General features: G+C 40.9%; 1 protein-coding gene across 2 annotated transcripts; it reads left to right on the plus strand.

Annotated features, from left to right (window-relative positions):
- Window positions 1-5,996: 5,996 nt before the first annotated feature.
- Window positions 5,997-22,623, plus strand: MED4 (mediator complex subunit 4). 2 transcript variants are annotated; one of them, XM_088842755.1, is made up of 8 exons: window positions 6,045-6,167; window positions 9,951-9,973; window positions 14,081-14,147; window positions 16,161-16,331; window positions 17,705-17,762; window positions 18,589-18,675; window positions 19,744-19,875; window positions 21,941-22,623. In XM_088842755.1, exons 3-8 carry the CDS (start codon window positions 14,094-14,096, stop codon window positions 22,111-22,113), a joined length of 675 nt encoding a protein of 224 aa, XP_088698881.1. In that variant the 5' UTR covers window positions 6,045-6,167; window positions 9,951-9,973; window positions 14,081-14,093; the 3' UTR covers window positions 22,114-22,623. The 2 variants fall into 2 exon arrangements, with proteins under 2 accessions (XP_055282071.1, XP_088698881.1); XM_055426096.2 differs by lacking the exon at window positions 9,951-9,973 and having other exon boundaries at window positions 5,997-6,167.
- Window positions 22,624-23,637: the final 1,014 nt, after the last annotated feature.

Genomic DNA, 23,637 nt, shown 5'->3' on the forward strand with positions numbered 1-23,637 from the left:
CTCCAGTATTCTTGCCTGGAGAATCCCATGGACAGAGGAGCCTGGCGGGCTACAGTTCATGGGGTCGCAAAGAGTCAATCATGACTGAGCCACTATCATGTTCTTTCACTTTCATAGGAGTCAGGAGGAACCAGGAGGAAGCAGCCAGAGAGATGCAGAAGAGAGATCAGTGAGGAAATAGAAAAATGAAGAGAGTCTGTCATCTTAGAAATCAAGTGAAGAAGGGTTATCAAGTAGAAGCGGGTGATGGACTGTGTCCAGGCAGCTGAGAGATCAAGCACAGGGAGCACTGACCTTTACATTCAGCAGCACAGAGGTCTGTGACGACCTTTACAAGCTGAGTTTAGGCGGGGAATTAGGAGTGAAAAACGAACTGAAATTGACACAAGAAAGGACTAAACTTGGTAACAAAATAATCTGATCTCTTTGCTGCTCAGGGGAGCAAAGAAGCCAAGCAGTTGCTGGTGAGAGAAGTGGGCTCAAGAGAAGATTTTCTCGGCAGGAAAAATAGCAGCGGGTATGATAAGAAGGATGAGGAGAGGATGGACATTACCGCAAACTGGGTTGCTTAAACAACAGACACATTTCTCACTGTTACGGAAACTGGAAGTCCAAGGGACTTCTCCAGTGGCTCAGCTAGTAAAGAATCCACCTGCCGATGCAGGAGATACAAGAGATGTCGGTTTGATCCCTGGGTCAGGAAGAGTCCCTGGAGGAGGAAATGGCAACCCATTCCAGTATTCTTGCCTGGGAAATCCCATGGACAGAGGAGGCTGGTGGGCTACAGTCCATGAAGTTGCAAAGAGTTGGACATGACTGAGTGTGCGTGCACACACAAACACGCACACACACACACACTCACACTGGAAGTCCAAGACCAATGTGGCAGCAGGCTTAGTTTTTTCTGCAGCCTCTTCTTGGCTTGCAGACGGCCACCTTCCTCTGTAGGAGGCAGCATCCTCACGCCATCGTTGCTCTGCGCTTACACATCCCTGGTCTCTCAGTGTGCCCTCACGTCCTCTCCTTATAAGAACACCAGTCAGATGGGATTAGAGCTTACCCTAACAGTTTCATTTTAACTTAATTACCTCATTAAAGGCCCTACCTTTAAAGGCAAAGGGACTCAGTCATACAAATACATGTATCCATTCTCCCCCAAACTCCCCTCCCATCCAGGCTGCCACATAATATTGAGGAGAGTTCTCTGTGCTATAGAGTGGGACTTTGTTGGCTATCCATTTTAAATACAGCACTGTAGTATTTATCCTTTTGGAATCAATAGATTGAGAAAATACTTTACACTCAAAGTCACCATGAATTCAATTATCATAAGAACAGTGTAAATATATAAAGTATTCATATTTAGTTACAATTGACCCTTAAACAACACAGATTTGAACTGCTGGGGTCCCCTTGCATGTGGAATTTTTTCAATAAATATAGAAACTGCATTTTCCTTTTACAGATCTTTAAGTTAAATAAGTGTGGGGAAGAGCTTGTGTTTCATTATAGGTCACAACATATGGAATAAATAAAACTAGGATTTGAGTCCCGATTCTGTTCAATTCTGCCGTGGGTGAATCACTTATCAGTTTCTTTGTTTTCGAGGCAAAGGTAACAGTACTCCAATTGGCACCCTTACCCACCAGGTTGCTCAATGGCCAACTGTATATATATTATAAAATAGCTCATATTTGGTTACCATACTTAGATCTTTATAGTCTGCAAAAGAGTGTATCAGTAGGAAGTACCATTGCTCATTAGTCCATAGAGAATATTCAGTGTTCACGTGAATTTGCGCAAATCTGAGGAGGTATGGAGTTCACAACACAAAAGTGCACGAGTGCATGCTAAGTCACTTTAGTCGTGTCCGACTCCGTACGACGCCATGGACTGTAGCCCGCCAGCTCCATGGGATTCTCCAGACAAGAATACTGGACTGGATTGCCATGCCCTCCTCCCAACTCAGGGATCTTCCCAACTCAGGGATCGAACCCAGGTCGCCTGCAGTTACTACACTGCAGGCGGAGTCTTTACCACTGAGCCACCAGAGAAGCCCTCACATCACAGAGACAGTCCACATGTTGACCCTGGTTATCTGCAAAGGAGGATTTATAACTGGCCATTTTTAACTAATTAGAATCCTCCCAGGATTTTTATGTGGAAGCTACGCTAATATGATCTACCTCATCCCCCCACCAGGATCTTGGCCCAAGACAAACAAAATCCACATAAAGTGAAGGAGTTTAGCCCCTTGGAAACTTAATATAAGAAATTATTGACTAGAGCTACTGGGAGGCATGCTTAGAATGCAATTGTAATTAAGAAAGCCTAAATCTAATTAAGTCCATTGCCTGAGAATTGACTGCAGTAAATGAAGAGGTGAGCCCACAGCAGAAGTAGGGGGTGGTAGGAAAATAAAAGGTGTCCATGAGTCTTTTGTCCTGTGTAGGGAAGAAGGCAACTCTGACTTACGAACACAAACACGCCAATCTCTTTAACACAGATATCCCATGGTGGTGTAATTGATTGCATCAATTAAATCTGTATTTATCTTCATTTGTTCCGATCCAGGTTTACCAGTCAACATTCTGGGGATAATTTGTGGCTTTCGGTGTGGGTTTGTCTATGCATATAATTGTGCTCATCGTAATATAATAAAATGGCATTCTGGATTATTATTATTATCCAGCAGTTGCAATGAATGAATTTATTTAGCATGAGTCCTGAGGAAATCCTTCAGCAGGAATCAGGTTTGGCACCTCCAAAAAGGACAGACCAGAGGACAGGACCACAGGTACTCCTGGCTCACTTCCAGCTGTTCTCTGGAAGTGTCAACTTGGCAGCTCACTCTCTGTGACAGCAGCTTGGGTCAGATGCAGAGTTCCCACACTCAGGGCTATTTAACCTTGGGTTTTCCTAGTAAGGAAGGTCTTCCACTGCATTGTTCTCCCTGCTGAAAAATGTGTTGAATCATATTTTTGGTTGATTTGGAATTCTTATTTAAATTATTGAACTTTAAAATTATTTAAACTACATCAATTGTTTAAACTGTTTTCAGGGGTGTCCCTCGTTGTCCAGTGGTTAAGACTTCACACTTCCAGCCCAGGGGGTATGTGTTCAATCCCTGTTCAGGGAATTAAGATTGCACATGCCTCGCAGAGTAGACCAAAAAAAAAGAAAAAGAATAGCCCAAATGAACTATTTTCATTAACTACCAATTACATGGTTGCTCAGTCAGTAAAGAACCTGCCTGCAATACATGAGATGCAGGTTTGATCCCTGGGTCACAAAGATCCTCTGGAAAAGGGAAAGCTACCCACTCCAGTATTACTGCCTGAAGAATCCCATGACAGAGGAGCCTGGCAGTCTACAAACCATGGGGTTGCAAAGAGTCTGACACGACTGACCAACTAACACACACACCACTTACATACCATATTCATTGATTCAGTTCAGTGGTCATCTTGAACAATGAACAAAACATTTTGGTGTGAGATATATGATTATAAAGATGGACTATAAAATTGTGGAAGCAACCCAAGTGTCTCTGACAGATGAATGGATAAACAAGAAGGGAGGGAGGAAAGGGAAACTATCATTTAATAGATATGGAGTTTCAGTTTTGCAAGATACAAAGAGCTCTAGAGAAGGATTACAAATAGCTGAGAAAAGAAGAGAAGCTAAAGCCAAAGGAGAGACAGAAAGATAAACTCATTTGAATGCAGCGTTCCAAAGAATAGCAAGGAGAGATAAGAAAGCCCTCCTCAGAGATCAATGCAAAGAAATAGAGGAAAATAATAGAATGGGAAAGACTAGAGATCTCTTCAAGAAAATTAGAGATACCAAGGGAACATTTCATGCAAAGATGGGCTCCATAAAGGACAGAAATGGTATGGACCTAACAGAAGCAGAAGATATTAAGAAGAGGTGGCAAGAATACACAGAAGAACTGTACAAAAAAAGATCTTAATGACCCAGATAACCATGATGGTGTGATCACTCACTTAGAGCCAGACATCCTGGAATGCAAAGTCAAGTGGGCCTTAGGAAGCATCACTACAAAACTAGTGGAGGTGATGGAATTCCAGTTGAGCTATTTCAAATCCTAAAAGACGATGCTGTGAAAGTGCTGCACTCAATATGCCTGCACATTTGGAAAACTCAGCAGTGGCCAAAGGACTGGAAAAGGTCAGCTTTCATTCCAATCCCAAAGAAAGGCAAGGTCCCCAAATGTTCATCTACTGCACAATTGCACTCATCTCACATGCTAGCAAAGTAATGCTCAAAATTCTCCAAGCCAGGCTTCAACAGTTCGTGAACCGTGAACTTCCAGATGTTCAAGCTGGATTTAGAAAAGACAGAGGAATCAGAGATCAAATTGCCAACATCCACTGGATCATCGAAAAAGCAAGAAAGTTCCAGACAAACATCTATTTCTGCTTTATTGACTACGCCAAAGCCATTGACTGTGTGGATCACAACAAACTGGAAAATTCTTAAAAGAGATGGAAATATCAGACCACCTGATCTGCCTCTTGAGAAATCTGTATGCAGGTCAAGAAGCAACAGTTAGAACTGGATATGGAACAACAGACTGGTTCCAAATTTGGAAAGGAGTACGTCAAGGCTGTATATTGTCACCCTGCTTATTTAACTTATATGCAGAGTACATCACGCAAAATGCTGGGCTGGATGAAGCACAAGCTGGAATCAAGATTGGTGGGAGAAATAACAATAACCTCAGATATGCAGATGACACCACCCTTATGGCAGAAAGTGAAGAGGAACTAAAGAGCCTCTTGATGAAAGTGAGAGTGAAAAAGCCGGCTTAAAGCTCAACATTCAGAAAACTAAGATCATGGCATCTGGTCCCATCACTTCATGGCAAATAGATGGGGAAAAAATGGAAACAGTGAGAGACTTTATTTCTTGGGCTTCTAAGTCACTACAGATGGTGATTGCAGCCATGAAGTTAAAAGACACTTACTCCTTGGAAGAAAAGCTATGACCATTCTAGACAGCATATTAAAAAGCAGAGAGATTACTTTGCCAGGAAAGGTCAATGGGGTCGCAAGGAGTCGGACAGGGCTGAGCGACTGAACCGAACTGAACTGAGAAAAGGATGGTGGTGATGGTAGCACAATATGAACGTACTTACTGTCACTGAACTGTACGCTTAAACACGGTTAAATGGTACATTTTATGCTAAGTGCATTTTACCACCAACAAAAAAAGGAAGAAAATATGATAGATTTCGGTTCCTGCCCTAAACTTACAGCCTTCCTGAGAGCCCTAACAGGAGAGTGGGAATAGCGTTATGGGAATGCAGACTAGAGAGAAGTTAATAATTGAGGGGCCCGCCTCCGCAACCCCCCCCCCGCCCCCACGGCCCATTTCACGAAGAAACTTGACACAGAGGCAGGTTATTAAGTCCTTCGAATGGTGAAAATCCGTTGAGCGGAAGCTTCCCATTCCTGCTTGAATAACTTAAGGCTTAGGAGACTCAGTCGAATAGGGCTGAGCGACTAAGCACAGGCTAGGAGACTGACCGCGTTGGCCCGCCGTTCTTGGTTTGGCTCTGCCTCCAGGGGGTGGAACTGAAGCTGAAACCCCAATCCTTTGACCACCTGATGCGAAGAACTGACTCATTGGAAAAGACCCTGATGCTGGGAAGATTGAAGGCAGGAGGAGAAGGGGACGACAGAGGATGAGATGGTTGGATGGCATCACCGACTCAGTGGATGCGAGTTTAAGCAAGCTCCGGGAGTTGGTGATGGACACGGAGGCCTGGCGTGCTGCAGTCCATGGGGTCGCAGAGTCGGACACGACTGAGCGACTGAACCGAACTGAGCTGAATCAGCTGGTGGAAGAAGCCCTCACTGACCAGCAGGGGGCGCCGACGCCCTCAGCGTTCCGCCCGGCGCGCAGGGGGCGCTCTGGCCCGCCGCTCCGCCCCGCCTCGGCGATCCTTCCTTCCGCCGGCCGAGCCCGCTTGTCGTCGCCAGTGCGCAGCCGCGGGCACGCCGGCCCGTGGGCGCCATGGCGGCTGCGCCGAGCGGCGAGAAGGAGAAGGAGCGGCCGGGCGGCGGCTTAGTAGCTGCCGGCGGTAACAGCACGCGGGAGCGGCTGCTGTCGGCGCTGGAAGATCTGGAGGTCTTGTCGAGGTGAGGCCGTCGGCCCGACGCCCTGTCTGGGGCTGGGCCGGGAGGACTGCGTCGGGACCGCCGGCCTGCCTTGCGCTGGTTCCCCGGGGCTCGAAGGGGAGGGCCGCGGCCCGGGGTCAGTGCCTGGGCTCCGGGGAGCTGGGCCTGCGGCCCTCAGGGACTCGGGGTCAACAACCCTCCTTGTTGTTGCAGTCGCTCAGTCGCGTCTGACTCTGCGACCCCGTGGACTGCAGCAGGCCGGGCTTCCCCGGCCTTCACCACCCCCGGAGCTTGCTCAGACTCACGTCCGTCTTAATGCCGGCAGTGACCCTGAATCCCCAGAATGTGGGAGTCTTAGCGGACGTTAGAGGTCTCCGGGGGTGGGTCCCTTCGTCCACCGACGCTCGACAGACGTGTAAGGAACTCCCGCGGGTGCTGCGCGCTGGGGTGAGATGCGGTGCCGACTACGAGGAGGAGCCTGGTGTCACTGGGGAGAGCCCACTGACCCGGAGGAACGTCTGTGACAACAGTGCCAGTGGCGCGGAGCCTCCCCAAGGCTCCCCGGTGTGGTCGGATATTGTGCTAGTTTAAGGTGTACAGTGGAGAAGGAACTGGCATCCCACTCCGGTACGCTTGCCTGGAAAATTCCATAGATGGAGGAGCCTGGTAGGCTACAGTCCATGGGGTCGCGGAGAGTCGGACACAACTGAACGACTTCACTTTCTTTAGTTCCTTTTGGAGAGGGAAATGGCAACCCACTCCAGTGTTTTTGCCTGGAGGATGCCATGGACAGAGAGGCCTGGTGGGCTACAGTCTATGGGGTTGCAAAGAGTCGGACACGACTAAGCAACTCACACACACACACACACACACACACGCGTACAGCAGAGTGATTCAGTTATGCGTGTGTGTGTATCAGTTGTCCAGTCCTCGCTCCTACTGTTTGCCTCATGACAGGCCAATAGAGAGATGAATTGTTGGTGCAGGGGAATAGCGACTTTATTCAGAAAGCCAGCAAACCGAGAAGGCGGTAGAGTCGTACCCTAAAGAGCCACCTGTCAGTTAGAATTCAGGCTGCTTTTATACTAGAAGGGGAGGCAAATCAAATGTTTCCCTCACCTTCCGGAGGGAAATTGTTAATTTCTTCCTCCCTGTGGTCCTTCAGGGGTGGGCCTGGTCAGGATATTTTCTGTGAGTTAAACAAGGTAGTTTTTTTGTTTTGTTTTTTTAGAAAACCGAAATTTACAATGTGTTTATATCACTCACTGAGTACGTGGCATTTAAAAACAACATGTTTACAGGAAGATAACAAAAACACAAAGTCTTAAAACCTATGGGATATGGAAAACATTATCCACCGAGGCCTTAAATGTAGTAGACTTCACATAAGAAAAGCAGTGAGTCTACAAGTATACAGCCAGTTTAAGAAGTTAGCAAACAGAATAATCATAAAGAAGAGAAAGCAACTAATACATACCAGGTATTAATGCAATAAAAATAAAATTGAGAGGCTCAGCAGAGTCAAAGCTGCCTTAAAAAGCTTCTCTAAAAGGGAAACATCAGGTAACAATAATCAACAAGAAAAATATTGCAAATAAACAATACTCAAAATGGGAATTACTCATAGAAGCATTAAGAATATAAATAATAGAAGCAACTTTATGCCTATACATTCGAAGATTAGTTGTCTCGTATACAGGGTTATCATTACCATCTTTTAAAATTTCATATATATGTGTTAATATACTGTATTGGTGTTTTTCTTTCTGGCTTATTTCACTGTATAATAGGCTACAGTTTCATCCACCTCATTAGAACTGATTCAAATGTATTCTTTTTAATTGCTGAGTAATACTCCATTGTGTATATGTACCACAGCTTTCTTATCCATTCGTCCACAGATGGACATCTAGGTTGCTTCCATGTCCTCGCTATTATAAACAGTGCTGTGATGAACATTGGAGTACATGTGTCTCTTTCAGTTCTGGTTTCCTCGGTGTGTATGCCCAGCAGTGGGATTGATGGGTCGTATGGCAGTTCTGTTTCCAGTTTTTTAAGGACTCTCCACACTGTTCTCCGTAGTGGCTGTACTAGTTTGCATTCCCACCAACAATGTAAGAGGGTTCCCTTTTCTCCATACCCTCTCTAGCATTTATTGCTTGTAGACTTTTGGATAGCAGCCATTCTGGCTGGTGTGAAATGGTACCTTATTGTGGTTTTGATTTGCATTTCTCTGATTATGAGTGATGTTGAGCATCTTTTCATGTGCTTGTTAGCCATCTGTATGTCTTTGGAGAAATGTCTGTTTAGTTCTTTGGCCCGCTTTTTGATTGGGTCATTTATTTTTCTGGAATTGAGCTGCAGGAGCTGCTTGTATGTTTTGGAGATTAATTCTTTATCAGTTGCTTCATTTGCTATTATTTTCTCCATTCTGAAGGCTGTCTTTTCACCTTACTTATAGTTTCCTTTGCTGTGCAGAAGCTTTTGATTTTAATTAGGTCCCATTTGTTTATTTTTGCTTTTATTTCCAGTATCCTCGGAGGTGGGTCATGGAGGATCCTGCTGTCATTTATGTCGGAGAGTGTTTTACCTATGTTCTCCTCTAGGAGTTTTATAGTTTCTGGTCTTACATTTAGATCTTTAATCCATTTTGAGTTTATTTTTGTGTATGGTGTTAGGGAGTGTTCTAGTTTCATTCTTTTACAAGTGGTTGACCAGTTTTCCCAGCACCACTTGTTAAAGAGATTGTCTTTTCTCCAGTGAATATTCTTGCCTCCTTTGTCAAAGATAAGGTGTCCATAGGTGAGTGGATTTATCTCTGGGCTTTCTATTTTGTTCCATTGATCTATATTTCTGTCTTTATGCCAGTACCATACTGTCTTGATGACTGTGGCTTTGTAGTAGAGCTTGAAGTCTGGCAGGTTGATTCCCCCAGTTCCATTCTTCTTTCTCAAGATTGCTTTGGCTATGTGAGGTTTTTTTGTATTTCCATACAAATTGTGAGATTATTTGTTCTAGCTCTGTGAAAAATACCATTGGTAGCTTGATAGGGATTGCATTGAATCTATAAATTATTTTGGGTAGTATACTCATTTTCACAATATTTATTCTTCCAATCCACGAACACTGTATTTCTCCATCTATTAGTGTCCTCTTTGATTTCTTTCACCAGTGTTTTATAGTTTTCTATATATCGGTCTTTTGTTCCTTTAGGTAGATATATTCTTAAGTATTTAATTCTTTTCGTTGCAACGGTGAATGGAATTGTTTCCTTAATTTCTCTTGTTATTTTCTCATTATTAGTGTATAGGAATGCAAGGGATTTCTTTGGGTTGATTTTTATATCCTGCAACTTTACTATGTTCATTGATTAGCTCTAGTAATTTTCTGGTCGAGTCTTTACGGTTTTCTGTGTAGAGGATTATGTCATCTGCTGTGAGAGTTTTTCTTTTCCAATTTGTATTCCTTTTATGTCTTTTTCTGCTCTGATTGCTGTGGCCAAAACTTCCAAAACTATGTTGAATAGTAGTGGTGAGAGTGGGCACCCTTGTCTTGTTCCTGACTTTGGGGAAATGCTTTCAATTTCTCACCATTGAGGATAATGTTTGCTGTGGGTTTGTTATTATAGCTTTTATTATGTTGAGGTATGTTCCTTCTGTTTCCGCCTTCTGGAGGGTTTTTATCATAAATGGGTGTTGAATTTTGTCAAAGGCTTTCTCTGCATCTATTGAGATAATCATATGGTTTTTATTTTTCATTTTGTTTATGTGGTGTGTTACATTGATTGATTTGCGAATACTGAAGAATCCTTGCCTTCCTTAAACAAGGTATTTTAGCTTAATGCTTATTAACTGGGGGGCAGGGTTCCCAGAGATGGGACATTTTGTATAATTTAAGCTTACGGGCAACGTGTCTTTAATGATTTAGAAGAATACCAAGGTTTTTTTTTTACCTATTACATATTTATTCTTTTTCAGATTCTTTTCCCATGTAGGTTATTACAGAGTATTGAGTAGAGTTCCCTATTCTATACAGTAGATCCTTGTTGATGATTTGTTTTATATGGAGTATTGTGTATATGTTAATCTCAACCTCCTGATTTATCCCTCCTCCTTCCCACTTTCCCCCTTTGGTAACCCTGAATTTGTTTTTTAAGTCTGAGTCTGTTTTTGTTTTGTAAATGAGTTCATTTGTTTCATTTTTTTTAGATTCCACCTATAAGCGATATCATATACTTGTCTTTTTCTGTCCCACTTCGTATGATAATGTCTTGGTCCATCCTTGTTGCTATAAATGGCATTATTTCATTCTGTTTTACGGATGAGTAACAATTCAGTTGTGTATGTGTGTCGCGTCTTCTTTATCCACTCCTCTGTCAGTGGACATTTAGGTTGCTTCCATTTCCTTGGCAGTTGTAAATAGTGCTGCAGTGAACACTGGGGTGCATGTATCATTTTGAATTACAGTTTTCTCTGGATATATGCCCAGGAGTGGGATTGCTGCATCACATGGTAGTTTTATTAAAAAATTAACTTACTTATTTGGATTAATAGTTATGGTGAGCGGGGATGACTCTCTAGTTGTGGTTCACAGGCTTCAGATTGCTGTGGTTTCTTGTGCAAAGCACGGTGAGTTCTATGCTTATGGGCTCAGCAGTTGTGGTACACGGGTTTAGTTGCCCTGTGACATGTAGGTCTTTTCATCCAGTGACCTCTACTACAAATGAATTAGAGATTCAAAGAAGTTAGGTTTATGGATTTAACACCCCATTTGCTGGGTATTTACTATGATCCTGGCTCAGGATGTGTGACTAGTTGGTGGCTGGATTGAGATGTGACCTGAGGTGTCCTGTGCTCTCAGTTCACCACTATTTCTAGTGTACTGTCTGTCATGGATTATTAAATTGGAATTTGGTTAAGATGTAGTATCAGGAGTATGTTAGTGTTTCAACTGAGGGTTATAATGATTTGCCTCCAAATTCTCATTCCTGTTAATTTGGATCTTTCTGACACAGAGATCGAAACCAGGTCTTCTGCCATGCAGGCAGATTCTTTACCATCTGAGCCACCAGGGGAATCCAAATAATTTGTATCAAATAGAACTGGCATACTTGTTACATATTTCAGGTGTATACTGATGCATAGTTCTAATTTTTAATCATGTTTTCTTCCTTCAAGGGCCTGTTTTTAGCTTTAGGGAGTTATGTATGGCTCCAAAGTCTTGAAATGGCTATCTGTGATTTATTATAACAATTCCAGTCCAACACCATTGGTTACACTTTCCCACCCTACATTCTCTCTGGTTACTTTGACTCCTGATGAAAATTTATATTGGCACTATGCTGCCTGCAATGTGGGACACCTGGGTTTGATTCCTGGGTTGAGAAGATCCCCTGGAGAAGGGCATGGCAACCCACTCCAGTATTCTTGCATGGAGAATTCCATGGACAGAGGAGCCTAGTGGGCTACAGCCCCTGGATTCACAAAGAGTCGGACATGACTGAGCTACTAACACACACATGTAGGATCCTAGTTCCCTGACCAGGGATCAGATTCGTGTCCTCTGCATTGGCAGGCAGACTAGACCACCAGGGAAATCCCTTTTTAGTTTTTAAGGAGCTTCGACACTGTTCTCCGTAGTGGTTATATCAATTTACATTGCAGCCAACAGTGTAGAAGGGTGCCAGGGTGCTGTTTTAAGTCCTTCAGATACATACGGACATCACCTCCCTAAAATCACTCTATATGGTAGCGCTTTGATTACTTACATTTGGCTGATGAGGGATCCACAGTACAGAAAATCACCAGCTTGTATTTAGGCCAGGAGTTCTCAACTCTATCATTAATAGGGTACAGAAGTGGGCTATAGTTGGTTATATTAGCAAGTCCTGTCAGCTCTGCCTCCAAAATATACCCTAAATCTGTCCACGTTTCCCCGTTTCCGTTACTAAATCCTCGTGCCTAGGACCTAGTCAAAGCCAGTGTCATTCTTTTGCCTGAGCTCCTACAAAGACCGCCTAACCTGATTCGCACTCCAGCTCTCTTACAGTCTTGTCTCCAGATAGCTCAGCAGTTGTTTAAAAACATAAATCAGGTCTTGTCCTTTTCCTGTTTAAAACAATTCAGTAGCTTCTCTTTGCACTTAGAGTGAAATACTTATCCGTTAACCTGACCTACAAGGCCCTGCACCAGCAGGCCCCAACCTTTTCGGCACCAGGGACCGCCGGTTTCGTGGAAGACGGTTTTTCCATGGACAGGGTGGAGAAGGAGGGGCTATGGTTTCGGGATAACTTGAGTGCACTACATATATTGTGCATTTTATTCTCCATTTTGTGGTGATCTCAGGAAATTCTTCACGGGGTTGGGGACTCCTCCCCCACACAGTGCGGCCCTCCCTCTCCCTCCCTCCCTCGCGTCCTTACTGTGTGTCCTGCTCACTGGTGCCCACTGTGTGTTTCCTCAAGCCCGTCTTTGGGCTGATGAACTGGCTGTGTCTTTGACCAAGCGTTCTTTCCTCCCACATCTGCTGGCTGGCTTCTCTTGTTTAGTTCATGCTTGACTCCAAAGATAACCTGTAGAGAAACCTCCCCTGACCACACAGTGTAAGTATCCAGACTACCTCACTGACACTTTCTGGGATAACACTCTGCTTAATTTTCTTCCTAATCCCTTGTCAGCTCTGGTTTTACTTATATGTTTTCTTGACTTCTGTATTAGAATTTATTTCACTTTTATAACTCAATCATCTAGAAAGTGCCTGACCCATAATAGGCACTCAAGAAATATTTGAATGTATGAAGACTTTTCACCCCTTTATCCACTTTTTTCATTGATTAGCTTTAATTAATTCATACCTAATGGTGTTTGGGAGGGAGGTAGTAATGGGGAATGCTGAGTCCAGTTGGTCCCATCCACTAAAATAGCCCGAGGCTAGTGAGAGAAGGTGGATGGTGGAATATGAAGGTAAAATGGAGGATGAAGATAAACTGGCAGCCAGCCAGATGCAGATAAAAAGGTGCAAACCTGCACTGACCAGTAGTGTCAGGTGGCTAACTGTGAAGCTGTCCTTTCCTGGATAATTTCTAAATTGTCCCATCTATCATCTATTTTGAAATTAATGTGTAGGAAATGCCTGCTGCACATTTCCTCCCAATCATTCTACTATTTTTCATATAGGAAAGTTAACATATTTAACAGAGAAGCATTCTAGAAATGTATGATTTATTATGTGTAAGAATCCCTCTTAGCTGATACTTGTTTAGTTAATTAAAAAATGTTCAGGCCAGAAGTTCTCCGTCACAACTACTCTTTTCTGCCTTTGTCATGGGAAAGCAGCTTTTGGCAATACATAAATGAAGAGGTATGGCTGTCTTCCTGAAATAGTTACTTACCTAAACCACAGATGGGCTGGATTTGTAGACCCCTGATGGAGTAGGAGTTTTTCTTGCATAAACCACCCGTAATTCATCATCTGCGTTTTCTCCTTCAGTTTCTTTAAAGTGAAATGAGCCCTTGGCCACTCATCAGGCAGTCTTAGGGCAGGCTCTTGCTGAGTTTTTTTAACTTGACTTCTCTTTGTTTGATTCAGTTTTCCTTTGTAACACCTCTGTTGAGTATTTCCGAGCTTAGGTTTTTATAGAAACAGTTCTTCCTATTCACAGTCATACTTCATTTGTGTTTATGTACTCCATATTGATTTATATAATTATAGTAAATAGTAAAACTTGAATAAATGGGGCTGATAATGAACACAGCTGAGTCTTGGTGAGAACGCCCCGTGCTGGTGAGAGCTGAAGTCCAGTCAAAGGGCCTGTGGGGCAGTAGCTCTGAGTCAGCTTGCTGTGAGGACCATCAGTCCAGCAGATCAGTCAGGTGGAGGTCAGATAAGAGAGCCTCTATTGTGTTTACTTTACAGACTTTGTTTCTGTTTTATAGAGAACTTATAGAAATGCTGGCAATTTCAAGAAACCAAAAGTTGCTACAGTCTGGAGAGGAGAACCAGGTAAGTGGTTTCTTTTTGAATTAAAAACAAGAAACGTCCATTTCTTCAGTTTCCTGTTTATGTTTCCTTTGTGTGAGAACAAAAAGTAAAGATCAGACTATTAAATTATTAATTGCAGTTTTTAAATTGATATTTTTTGCATCATTTAGGTGAGGTAGTCGAGATATAGGTGACATATAACTATATATGTTATATTTAATATATTATTTAATATATTTAACATCTTATTTATATTTATTAAATATTCAGTAAATTTAATATATTTAATACATTAAACTGGATTAGTTTAATATGTATATCATGATGATTATATATATGTGCAAATTGCAAAATGATTACCATTATAAGTTTAGTTAACGTTTGAGATCTTAGTTCCCTGACCTGCACCTTCTGCAGTGGAAATACAGAGTCTTAATCACTGGATTGCCGGGGAGGTCTTTTTTATGATAAGAACGTCTAAGAAAATTGCAAGGAAGGTGGAGGTGGCACCTTTTCATGTACCTGTTGGCAATTTGTGTGTGTTTGGAAAAATGTCTGTTGCATTCTGCACATTTTAAAAGAACTTTATGTTGCTGAGATGTACTCTTTGCAACTTTCAGATTTACAGTACTGTATTCTTAATTATAGTCACCATGCTGTATATTACATTTCCAGAATTTACTTGTCTGATAGCTGGAAGTTTGTACCTTTTCACCACTTTCACCCATTTTACTCCCTTCCCTCTGGCCTCTGGCAGCCACCAACCTGAGTTCTTTTTCTATGTGTTTGGCTTTTTTAACGTTCCTCGGGTAACTGAGATCATACAGTGTCTTTCTGTCTAACTTGACTTCCTTTAATGTGATGTTCTGTAAGGTCCATCCACGTTATCCCAAATGCCAAGATTTCCTATTTGTGGATGAGTGATACGCCTTTGTGTGTTTGTGCATGTGTATAGATCTGCATCGCATTTCCTTTTTCCATTCATCCATTCATGGACACTTAGATTACTTCCATGTGTTGGCTCTTGTGAATAATGCTGAAGTGAACATACCAGTGCAGATATCTTTTTGCAAGTAGTGATTTCATTTCTTTTGGATAAGTACCCAGAAATAGAATTGCTGGATCATGTGGTGGTTTTTCTTTTAAAACTTTTTAAGTATCCTCCACACTTAGTGGAATGTTTTCTGCAGTAGTTGCACTAATTTAGATCCCTGCCAACTGTGTACTAAGGGTTCCTCTTTCTCCACATTCTTGCCGACACTTGTTATCTTTTGTCTTTCTGATGATAGCACCTAGCTGGTGCAAGGTAATATCCAGTTGTGATTTTGATTTGCATTTCCCTGATGATCAGTGATATTGGGTGCCTTTTCTTCTGGTTTTCTTCTTGTTCATTTGTGTATCTTTGGAGAAATGTCTATTCAGTTCCTGGTGTCAACTAACATACATACATGCTTAGTTGCTTAGTCGTGTCTGACTTTTGCAACCCCATGGACAACCTGCCAGGCTTCTCTGTCCATGGGATTTTCTAGGCAAGAATACTGGAGTGGGTTGCCAGGGCTGTTAAATAAAATGATCTCAAATAAATTTTGCCTTCCCTGAGAAATGAATAAGCCTGCTCATTTTGGCATATTGTTAGTTCTGAAAGATTTATTTTGTATGAAAGAATAGCATGTAATTAGAAAAAGTAGAAAATCTTGATTAATCTTTTCTAAAATAATCATAGGCTATTTTTCTTTTTTTTTAATAAATTTATTTAATTGGAGGCTAATTACTTTACAATATTGTATTGGTTTTGCCATACATTGATATGAATCCGCCACTGGTGTACATGTGTTCCCCATCCTGAACCCCCCTCCCTCCTCCCTCCCCATCCCATCCCTCTGGGTCATCCCAGTGCACCAGTGATTAGAAAATAATACTTTGAAGGTGTCAAAATTTTGAGGTCTAGCCAGTTCACGTGTGGCTTCTTTGTTTCATTGGAAATGTAGTTCTTCAGTATTCTGTTGTCTGTTTTAACCAACTATTATCTCACAGGTCCTGGAGTTGTTAATTCACAGAGATGGGGAATTTCAGGAACTAATGAAATTGGCACTTAATCAGGGAAAAATCCATCATGAAATGCAAGTTTTAGAAAAAGAAGTAGAAAAGAGAGACAGTGATATTCAGCAACTACAAAAACAGCTGAAGGAAGCAGAACAGATACTGGTAAGCTGATAGAGGCTGGTTCTTAATGTAAAAAGGTATATTTACTCTATTTACAAAAAATAAACCTATTTTCAGAATTTTGAAGTGGCAGAAAACTTTATTTTCCAGGTCTAAAATCTAACCAAACTTGTCATTTTCATTAAATGAAAGACCATGTCATTCACTTTTTAATTATTGTTTTCAGATTCTCTGCAGTTCTTTAGAACCATATTTTCATTATTTAAAAATTTCACAAGATTGAATTCAGAGAAATATGACATTTTACTTTTATCCTGTGCTGATATAAGTTTCATTTATTAATAGTCTAAATGTTCAGTTTTAGAAGTATTTTTTGCAATCAGTAAAAATATATACCAATTTTATAAATTGATTAAAATTTACATTAATTTATGTCATCTTCCATCGTAAATGAGGTGGGATTGTATATATGTCAAGGACTCTTAGTTTTTCCTTTCTTGTTCTTGGCTGCTATTTCAAAGAGACAATTTATTTGTTCAATTATTTCCCTCAATGCTGACCAATGTAATTGTTATGTGGTAGTATTGCAGGAAGAGCTGAGTTTGATTCTCATTTGGACCAGACTTTGCAGGCTCTTCTCTAAAGACAGTGAACATGAGGGCTAGAAAAAGAATAAGTCTTACGGGTTAGATAATGGCAACTGACAGCACCCTAGTGTATTAGCTTAATCTTAACAGTTTTATGAGGTCAGTACCATTTCTCTATTTTTACAGATGAAACCATGACTTTAAACGAATACCTGTCTTGCCCAAGAGGGTAAAAGTAGAGATGGAACTTAAACCTAGATCTCTCTGACTGCCTACTTTTACCCACTGGCTGAGGATGCATATGCTAGGGTCAGCTTCATTTTACCCCGAGTCTGTCTTTGCCCAGGGTGGGTATGTGGAGGAGCTCACTGTAATATAGTCATTATGCATTGGTAATGTATAGATGAATGACACTGTCAATCCACAAACTTATCTTGTCAACTAGAAAAAGTAGTTTTGGTATTTTATCCTTGAACCAGATGTAAGGATTGTTTTGGGAGTAGTACCTGGTCTGTTTTCTACATTCTTATGATAGAAGACATAAAGCAAAAATGGTAGCGAACAATCCAATTTATGTTTTGTTTCCAACAACTAATTTGTGAATGGAGGCTAACTCATAAATACATAAATATGTTTTTTTCTCTTTGATTATAGTTGACGTAAATAATACCCAAGTGGTATTTCAGAATATTACAAATAAATTGTGGGGATTTCCAAGTTTTATATATTGTTTCTATGGGATAAATGATTTTGTGAATTAGGCCAAAAACTGGACTTGGTATAGTTCTGAATAATCTGTATTTCTTTTTAAAATGTTGTTTAAATTAGGCAACAGCTGTTTACCAAGCAAAAGAAAAACTCAAGTCAATAGAAAAAGCAAGGAAAGGTTAGTAATGTGGGAACATTAAATGACTTTCTGAAAGATTCAAGTTTTGGTTTCAAGAAACTGATGAGAGTATTAATGGTAATCATGTCATGCTGTTAAAAAGTTTCCAATGAATTTTCATTGTGAAGTGTCTGCTGTATTACAGCCCTGTGCTGGGTATTGTTAGGGAGGTGTCACATCCTTTTTCAGGTTACAAAATGAGATAAAAAAGTTATGGTTATTACTTAAATGTGTAATGAAGACAGTGGGTTTTTTACATTATTGGGAGAAGAGAAAGTGGGCTGGAAGCAGTGTGATTTGAGGTGGACCTTGAAGGAAGGGATGGAGGCTGAAAGAGAGCATCAGTGGACAACTTGAGTGGGACCAGCGCACCGTGAGGTCAGAACTGAGCAAGGCTTTTGGGGTGTGTGCACATTCAGTGGTGCTGGTAGACACTGTCTGCCTTCTCGTTCTGTCCTGCTTCTCTCTTTAAAAGGCTTCCATTTTGGAGTTTTTAGTTTGGATACTAAAAGTCAGAATTGTAATGAAAACCTTGGTTACTTGCTTTTCATGATTTGTAGGTATGATTTACATCTAAATTCCCTCTTTCCTATTTTAGATAAACTGCTGTTAATGTTTGGTGTGTGTTCTTCCAGATTTTTCTTAGATGTTAATACATATGTGACAATGATAATACATAAAACCAGGTCATGCTATACATATTACTACTAAGGTGCACTTATTTTACCTAATGAATTATAAGTATGAAGTGTAACTGACATAATGCACTTACAAACTTGTCTGTTAGTAGACTGAAATGTGAAAACTCTGCTCTGGACTCTCTCAGGTGCTATTTCCTCTGAAGAAATAATTAAGTATGCACATAGGATCAGTGCAAGTAATGCTGTGTGTGCCCCACTGACCTGGGTCCCAGGTAAAAATAATTCTTTTTACTAAATATATGTGGTTTTGAAAATTCTTAGGTAACTATACATAAAAGTAGGAAAAAAGATTTAAATATAGAATGTATATATTTTAAAATACAAGGTAATATGTGATGATTCTAAAGCTGTATTATTTATATACCTGGAAAACCCTGGCTGGCCAGAAGCCAGCTTTTTCGAGGGATTTCCACAAGGGCTCCAGCCTGAGAAACAGACAGTCCCACCTCTTAGGGTACAAAGATGAAGCACTGGATACCAGGCAGCAGGTGCCCAGGACTGCAGAGAGCTGGAGTAATTAAGAAACAGGAGAGAGAGAGACTGCAACATGTATTGACAGCAGATAAAACACTTACAAGCCAGAAACCTCAGGTGGAGCTCCAGCCTTTTGGGAGGATGGGAAGTATTTATTTTTAGTCACTCCCGACAGTGGTATTTTGCCATACCTTGAAACATTAAGGGTAGCTGCAGTTTTGGAGGGTAAATAATTTAGGGTTGGTGAGAAAATACCCCAGTATTGGTTCAATCTGGCCAACTTTTCATCAACCCAAAACTAAACAGTGTGCTTTCATGTTTGGAAATGAACATCATTGGCTTCTGATTCTCCTCCTGAAAGTTATAGGAATTAGTCTTTTTTGCTGTACTATGTGGCATGTGGGATCTTACTTCCCTGACCAGGGATTGAACCTGAGGTCCCTGCAGTGAAAGCTCAGAGTCTTAATCAGTGCACTACCAGGGAAGTCCCCAGGAATTAGTCTTTAAATGACATGATTAAAGAGGTTGATTAGGAAAAGGTCTTAATTTAGAGGAATCAGGATTATAATTTTGTCATTTGGAATGGTTGCTGAAATGTTATAGTGTTATTGTGAAGATCTAAAGAAGATATAAAAATACATGTAATTAACATTTTAACATGTTCTTAATAGCAGTTGATAACTTTAATATTTCAAAATTTAAAATGTGGCTTGATTTTTCAAAGTGAACCAAGGAAAATCAATATTTCAAAGAAGGTAAGCATATTTCCATATGTGATTGAATTAAAAGTAGGCTCTATTTTTTAGGGGACCCACGGAGACCATACCCAACTGATTTGGAGATGAGAAGTGGATTACTGGGTCAGATGAACAATCCTTCCACTAATGGAGTAAATGGTCATCTCCCAGGGGACGCACTTGCAGCGGGCAGACTGCCAGGTATATGTTAATCAGAATAGTACTTCAGATAAAGGCTTTTTTTCAGAGATGATGATGAAGACAAAGATATGGCTCAAGTTTGAGGGTCTGGACCCATGTTATTTTAGTTGCTAGAGTTAGTTAACTGTACCAGTTTATCCTGCTCTCTGCTTCCTCTCTTTTTAATAAGACCATTCTAGATGGAGGCTATGAAATTAGAATGTGTGTGATGTGAAAGTCACTCAGTTGTGTCCGACTTTTTGCGACCCCATGGACTAGAGAGTCCCTGGAATTCTCCAGGCCAGAATACTAGAGTGGGTGGTCTTTCCCTTCTCCAGGGGATCTTCCCAACCCAGGGATCGAACCCAGGTCTCCTGCATTGCAGGCGGATTCTTTACCAGCTGAGCCACAAGGGAAGCCCCATGAAATTAGAATAAAGTGATATTGTGCCATTTTCCTTAGGCATTAGACCTCTCATTAACTTAAGCTCCAGACATAGTTTTTTTTTTTAATGAACCATACTTTATAAACAGAGTAAGATGTATTCAGTTTAAAGGATACCACATGAACATACTTGTTAAAAACCCTCAAATTAACTAAGTGGATAACAAAGTTTCTAATGGACTTTTTACTAACTAACTAGAGTATGTTTTTTATGAGAGCTCATTCTGAACTTCAGCCCCCCTCAGATGTCACATAGACGTCTACTTGTTTTCATCTGGTAGAACTTTTTAAAAGTTTTCTAAAAGGCATAAGAAAGGAAAAAATTACTCTTTTTGGGCAGTCACTTAATACTTTACATATCTCATGATTTTCCCTGTATTTTTAAAAATACTATTTTAAATTTATTCATTCAGCTCCACTGGGTCTTTGTTGTGGTTCGTGGGCTGTCTTTAGTGACCGCAAGCCTCCTCTCATTGAGGAGGCTTCTCTTCTTGCAGAGCACAGGGCAGCCTCAGTAGTTGTGCCGCATGGGCCCAGCTGCCCCGCAGCATGTGGAGCCCCAGTTCCTGGACCGGGGATTGAACCCTCGTTACTGGCATTGGCAGGCAGAGTTCTAGCCACTGGGAAGCCCCACCCTGTATTTCTAACATAGCAAAAAATGTACTCTAGATAATGCTTTTTTCAATGTTTAACGTTTCGTTGTCAGGCTGTCCCTGTGTTACTAAAAATGCTTTTTGAACATTGTTAACTAAGACAAACTGGGAGTTCTGTGCATTAGTTTCCCTTAGTATCACCTCATTTTTCTCATTGTGATTGTACCATATCACGTCAGTACAGTCCCAGCAGAAGGCTGAAACTACACCATCCCATCCAACGGATGCACACCAACCAGGCACCACAGGAGGGAATGCAGTCCCCAGTAGGGGAAGAAGCCTTTTCCTTCTATGGGCTTCCCTCATAGCTTAGTCAGTAGTCTGCCTGCAATGCAGGAGACTTAGGTTTGATCTCCTGCGAAGATCCCCTGGAAAAGGAAATTGGCAACTCACTCCAGTATTCTTGCCTGGAGAATCCCTTGGACAGAGGAGCCTGGTGGCCTACAGTCCATGGGGTCTCAAGAGTTGGACACAGGACTTGGTGATTAAACCACCACCACCACCTGTGGAGTCTCTGCAGCGCCCTCTACGGGCAGAGCTGAACACTGTAGCTGCTGGCAGAGAACGGTGTTTAGGGTCCAGGGAGAAGAGTGGAGGCTGAGAGGCAGCTTAAACTGGAATACTTAGTACACATTAGCTATTTATAATGTGTATATATAGAGAATGTATAGAAAGTGTATTATACATGACCTATTACATATTGTTAATATATGTGCATAAAATATATATATAGATGAGACATTTGATTTGAAATTGTGACCATCTTGAATAGTGACTGTCGGGAAGTATGATTTAAAAAAATAAATCATAGATTCTAGTTACTAAAACGTCACATTTTTCCTTTATTAAGTTTGATCATTAATTTGACTAAATATATATTTTAATTTCTAACCTTTAAAAATTTTTTTTTCGAAGTATTTGCATGAAGGAAAGAATAAGAAGTAAATAAATTACTAGTAGAAATGTTCTCATGTGTGCCTTTTCTCCAGATGTCCTTGCTCCACAGTATCCATGGCAGTCAAATGACATGGCGATGAACATGTTACCACCAAACCACAGTCATGACTTTCTGTTGGAACCTCCAGGGCACAACAAAGAAAACGAGGACGATGTAGAGGTTATGTCAACGGACTCCTCAAGCAGCAGCAGTGACTCTGATTAGAAACCGTAAGACAGAAAGCGTACGGATTGAATACTACAGAAATCTGTTTCTTAAATGGCAAACGTGGAAAGCTAGCCAGCTGATGTTGGCTGTAGTAGAATTGTTCTGCCCATTAAAAATCACAGTGGACTTTCTTTTTAAAGCCAAAAATTATGGTTTCAGTTCTAAACCACTAGGGTTAATACTTAAAGAAAGATCACACGTTACTGTTGGGGTAAAGCTGTTTCAGTTCAGTGCTGTCTTACCTTGTTCTGCTGCAGTTGTGTTGGACTTGTACATAGTACTGGAAGTAAGATTTGAGGGAAATGACCCATGTACATATCACTAATAGGCCTCCTGGAATTATTTAGAAAAGCATAAACAAGAGCAGCAGATCACTCAGGGTGCATTATATAACAGAAACCTTCATTTGAAAGTAAAGTCTATTTCTGTCACAGGAAGAAGAGAAATCTCAATTTATACTCTTTGTAATTATTGTATTTTTTGTAAATAAACTTATTTTTGTTTGTATTCTTGTATGTTTTTAAAATTTTTTAAATGTACTTTCAGTGTAGGTAAGATATTTCTGTAAATCCAATTGCATTTTGTACATACTTTAGAATCTGGAAGATGAACAAATATGATGCAGTGCATACATCTGAACTAGTAATCCCAACTTTGGTAGGTTTCTCAAAGGCATAGACTGCCGTTCTTAGAAGAAACAAAATGAAGTAGGTTTTTTTTTTAAACAACTGACAGCTTACCATAAAAATGTCATAACAAACATAAATTGTAGGAAGGCTTTTAGAATGGAAAACACTCTCAGGCTTCACCTTCCCTCTTACTGCAGCTCCTAGAATCACTTTTAAATTTTTTCTGGTGGTTAACCTCCTTGTTTAAATAATACGCTTACACAGCTACATTTTGATTTATCAGTTTTAGACAGTACTGCATCGTTTACTTTTTTTGCCCTGGTGTAGACTCTTATCTTAAAAAAAAAGCACACTATATACATTTTGTTTAAAAAAAGAAAAAACAGCCCATATTATGGATGTTAGATTTGTGCAGAGGACAATAACTAGTTACACTTTATCTCGAAAGTGGTATTTCTCAAAGCGTGGCCACAAGCCAAGTGTATGAAAATCACTCGGATGCTGTTAGAAAGCAGATAGAGGAATCTGCTTCTTAACCTGCTGGAGCGGCGTGTGTGTGAAGCCCTCACATCCAAATCTAAGTACTGGGGCCCTAAAGCCCTTAAGGTCCCTGCCAGTCACTGCCATTCACAACCCAAGAATCTTAGCACCTCTTCCCTTGTGGGGTTTTCACTTCAAAACCAACACAACATAAAAATAAACCGAAATGGAAAAATAGGACTCAAGGAATACCTAGATTCTTTTGAGTGTTGTTGGACCAGTGGATTGGAAAATAAAAGGGAGTTCCACGTGTACCTCAAATCAAGCTGCTGTGTACATGCTCATTTGGTGTTTATCTGTACAGCTCTGCAACCTCTCACCCAAAACCTCAGGTCTCAAATTATCTCAGAAC

This window comes from Moschus berezovskii, chromosome 13 (assembly GCF_049115385.1).
Source record: "Moschus berezovskii isolate FMDL1 chromosome 13, NW_MosBer_1.0, whole genome shotgun sequence".
Classification (NCBI taxonomy): Eukaryota; Metazoa; Chordata; class Mammalia; order Artiodactyla; family Moschidae; genus Moschus; species Moschus berezovskii.

Excerpts from the sequence above, each read along its gene's own strand:
- MED4 (XM_055426096.2), top strand. The coding sequence starts at position 6,043 with ATGGCGGCTGCGCCGAGCGGCGAGAAGGAGAAGGAGCGGCCGGGCGGC. Across the intron at positions 14,148-16,160 it reads AGTCTGGAGAGGAGAACCAG|GTCCTGGAGTTGTTAATTCA; the intron begins GTAAGTGGTTTC and ends ATTATCTCACAG. Across the intron at positions 19,876-21,940 it reads TGCAGCGGGCAGACTGCCAG|ATGTCCTTGCTCCACAGTAT; the intron begins GTATATGTTAAT and ends CCTTTTCTCCAG.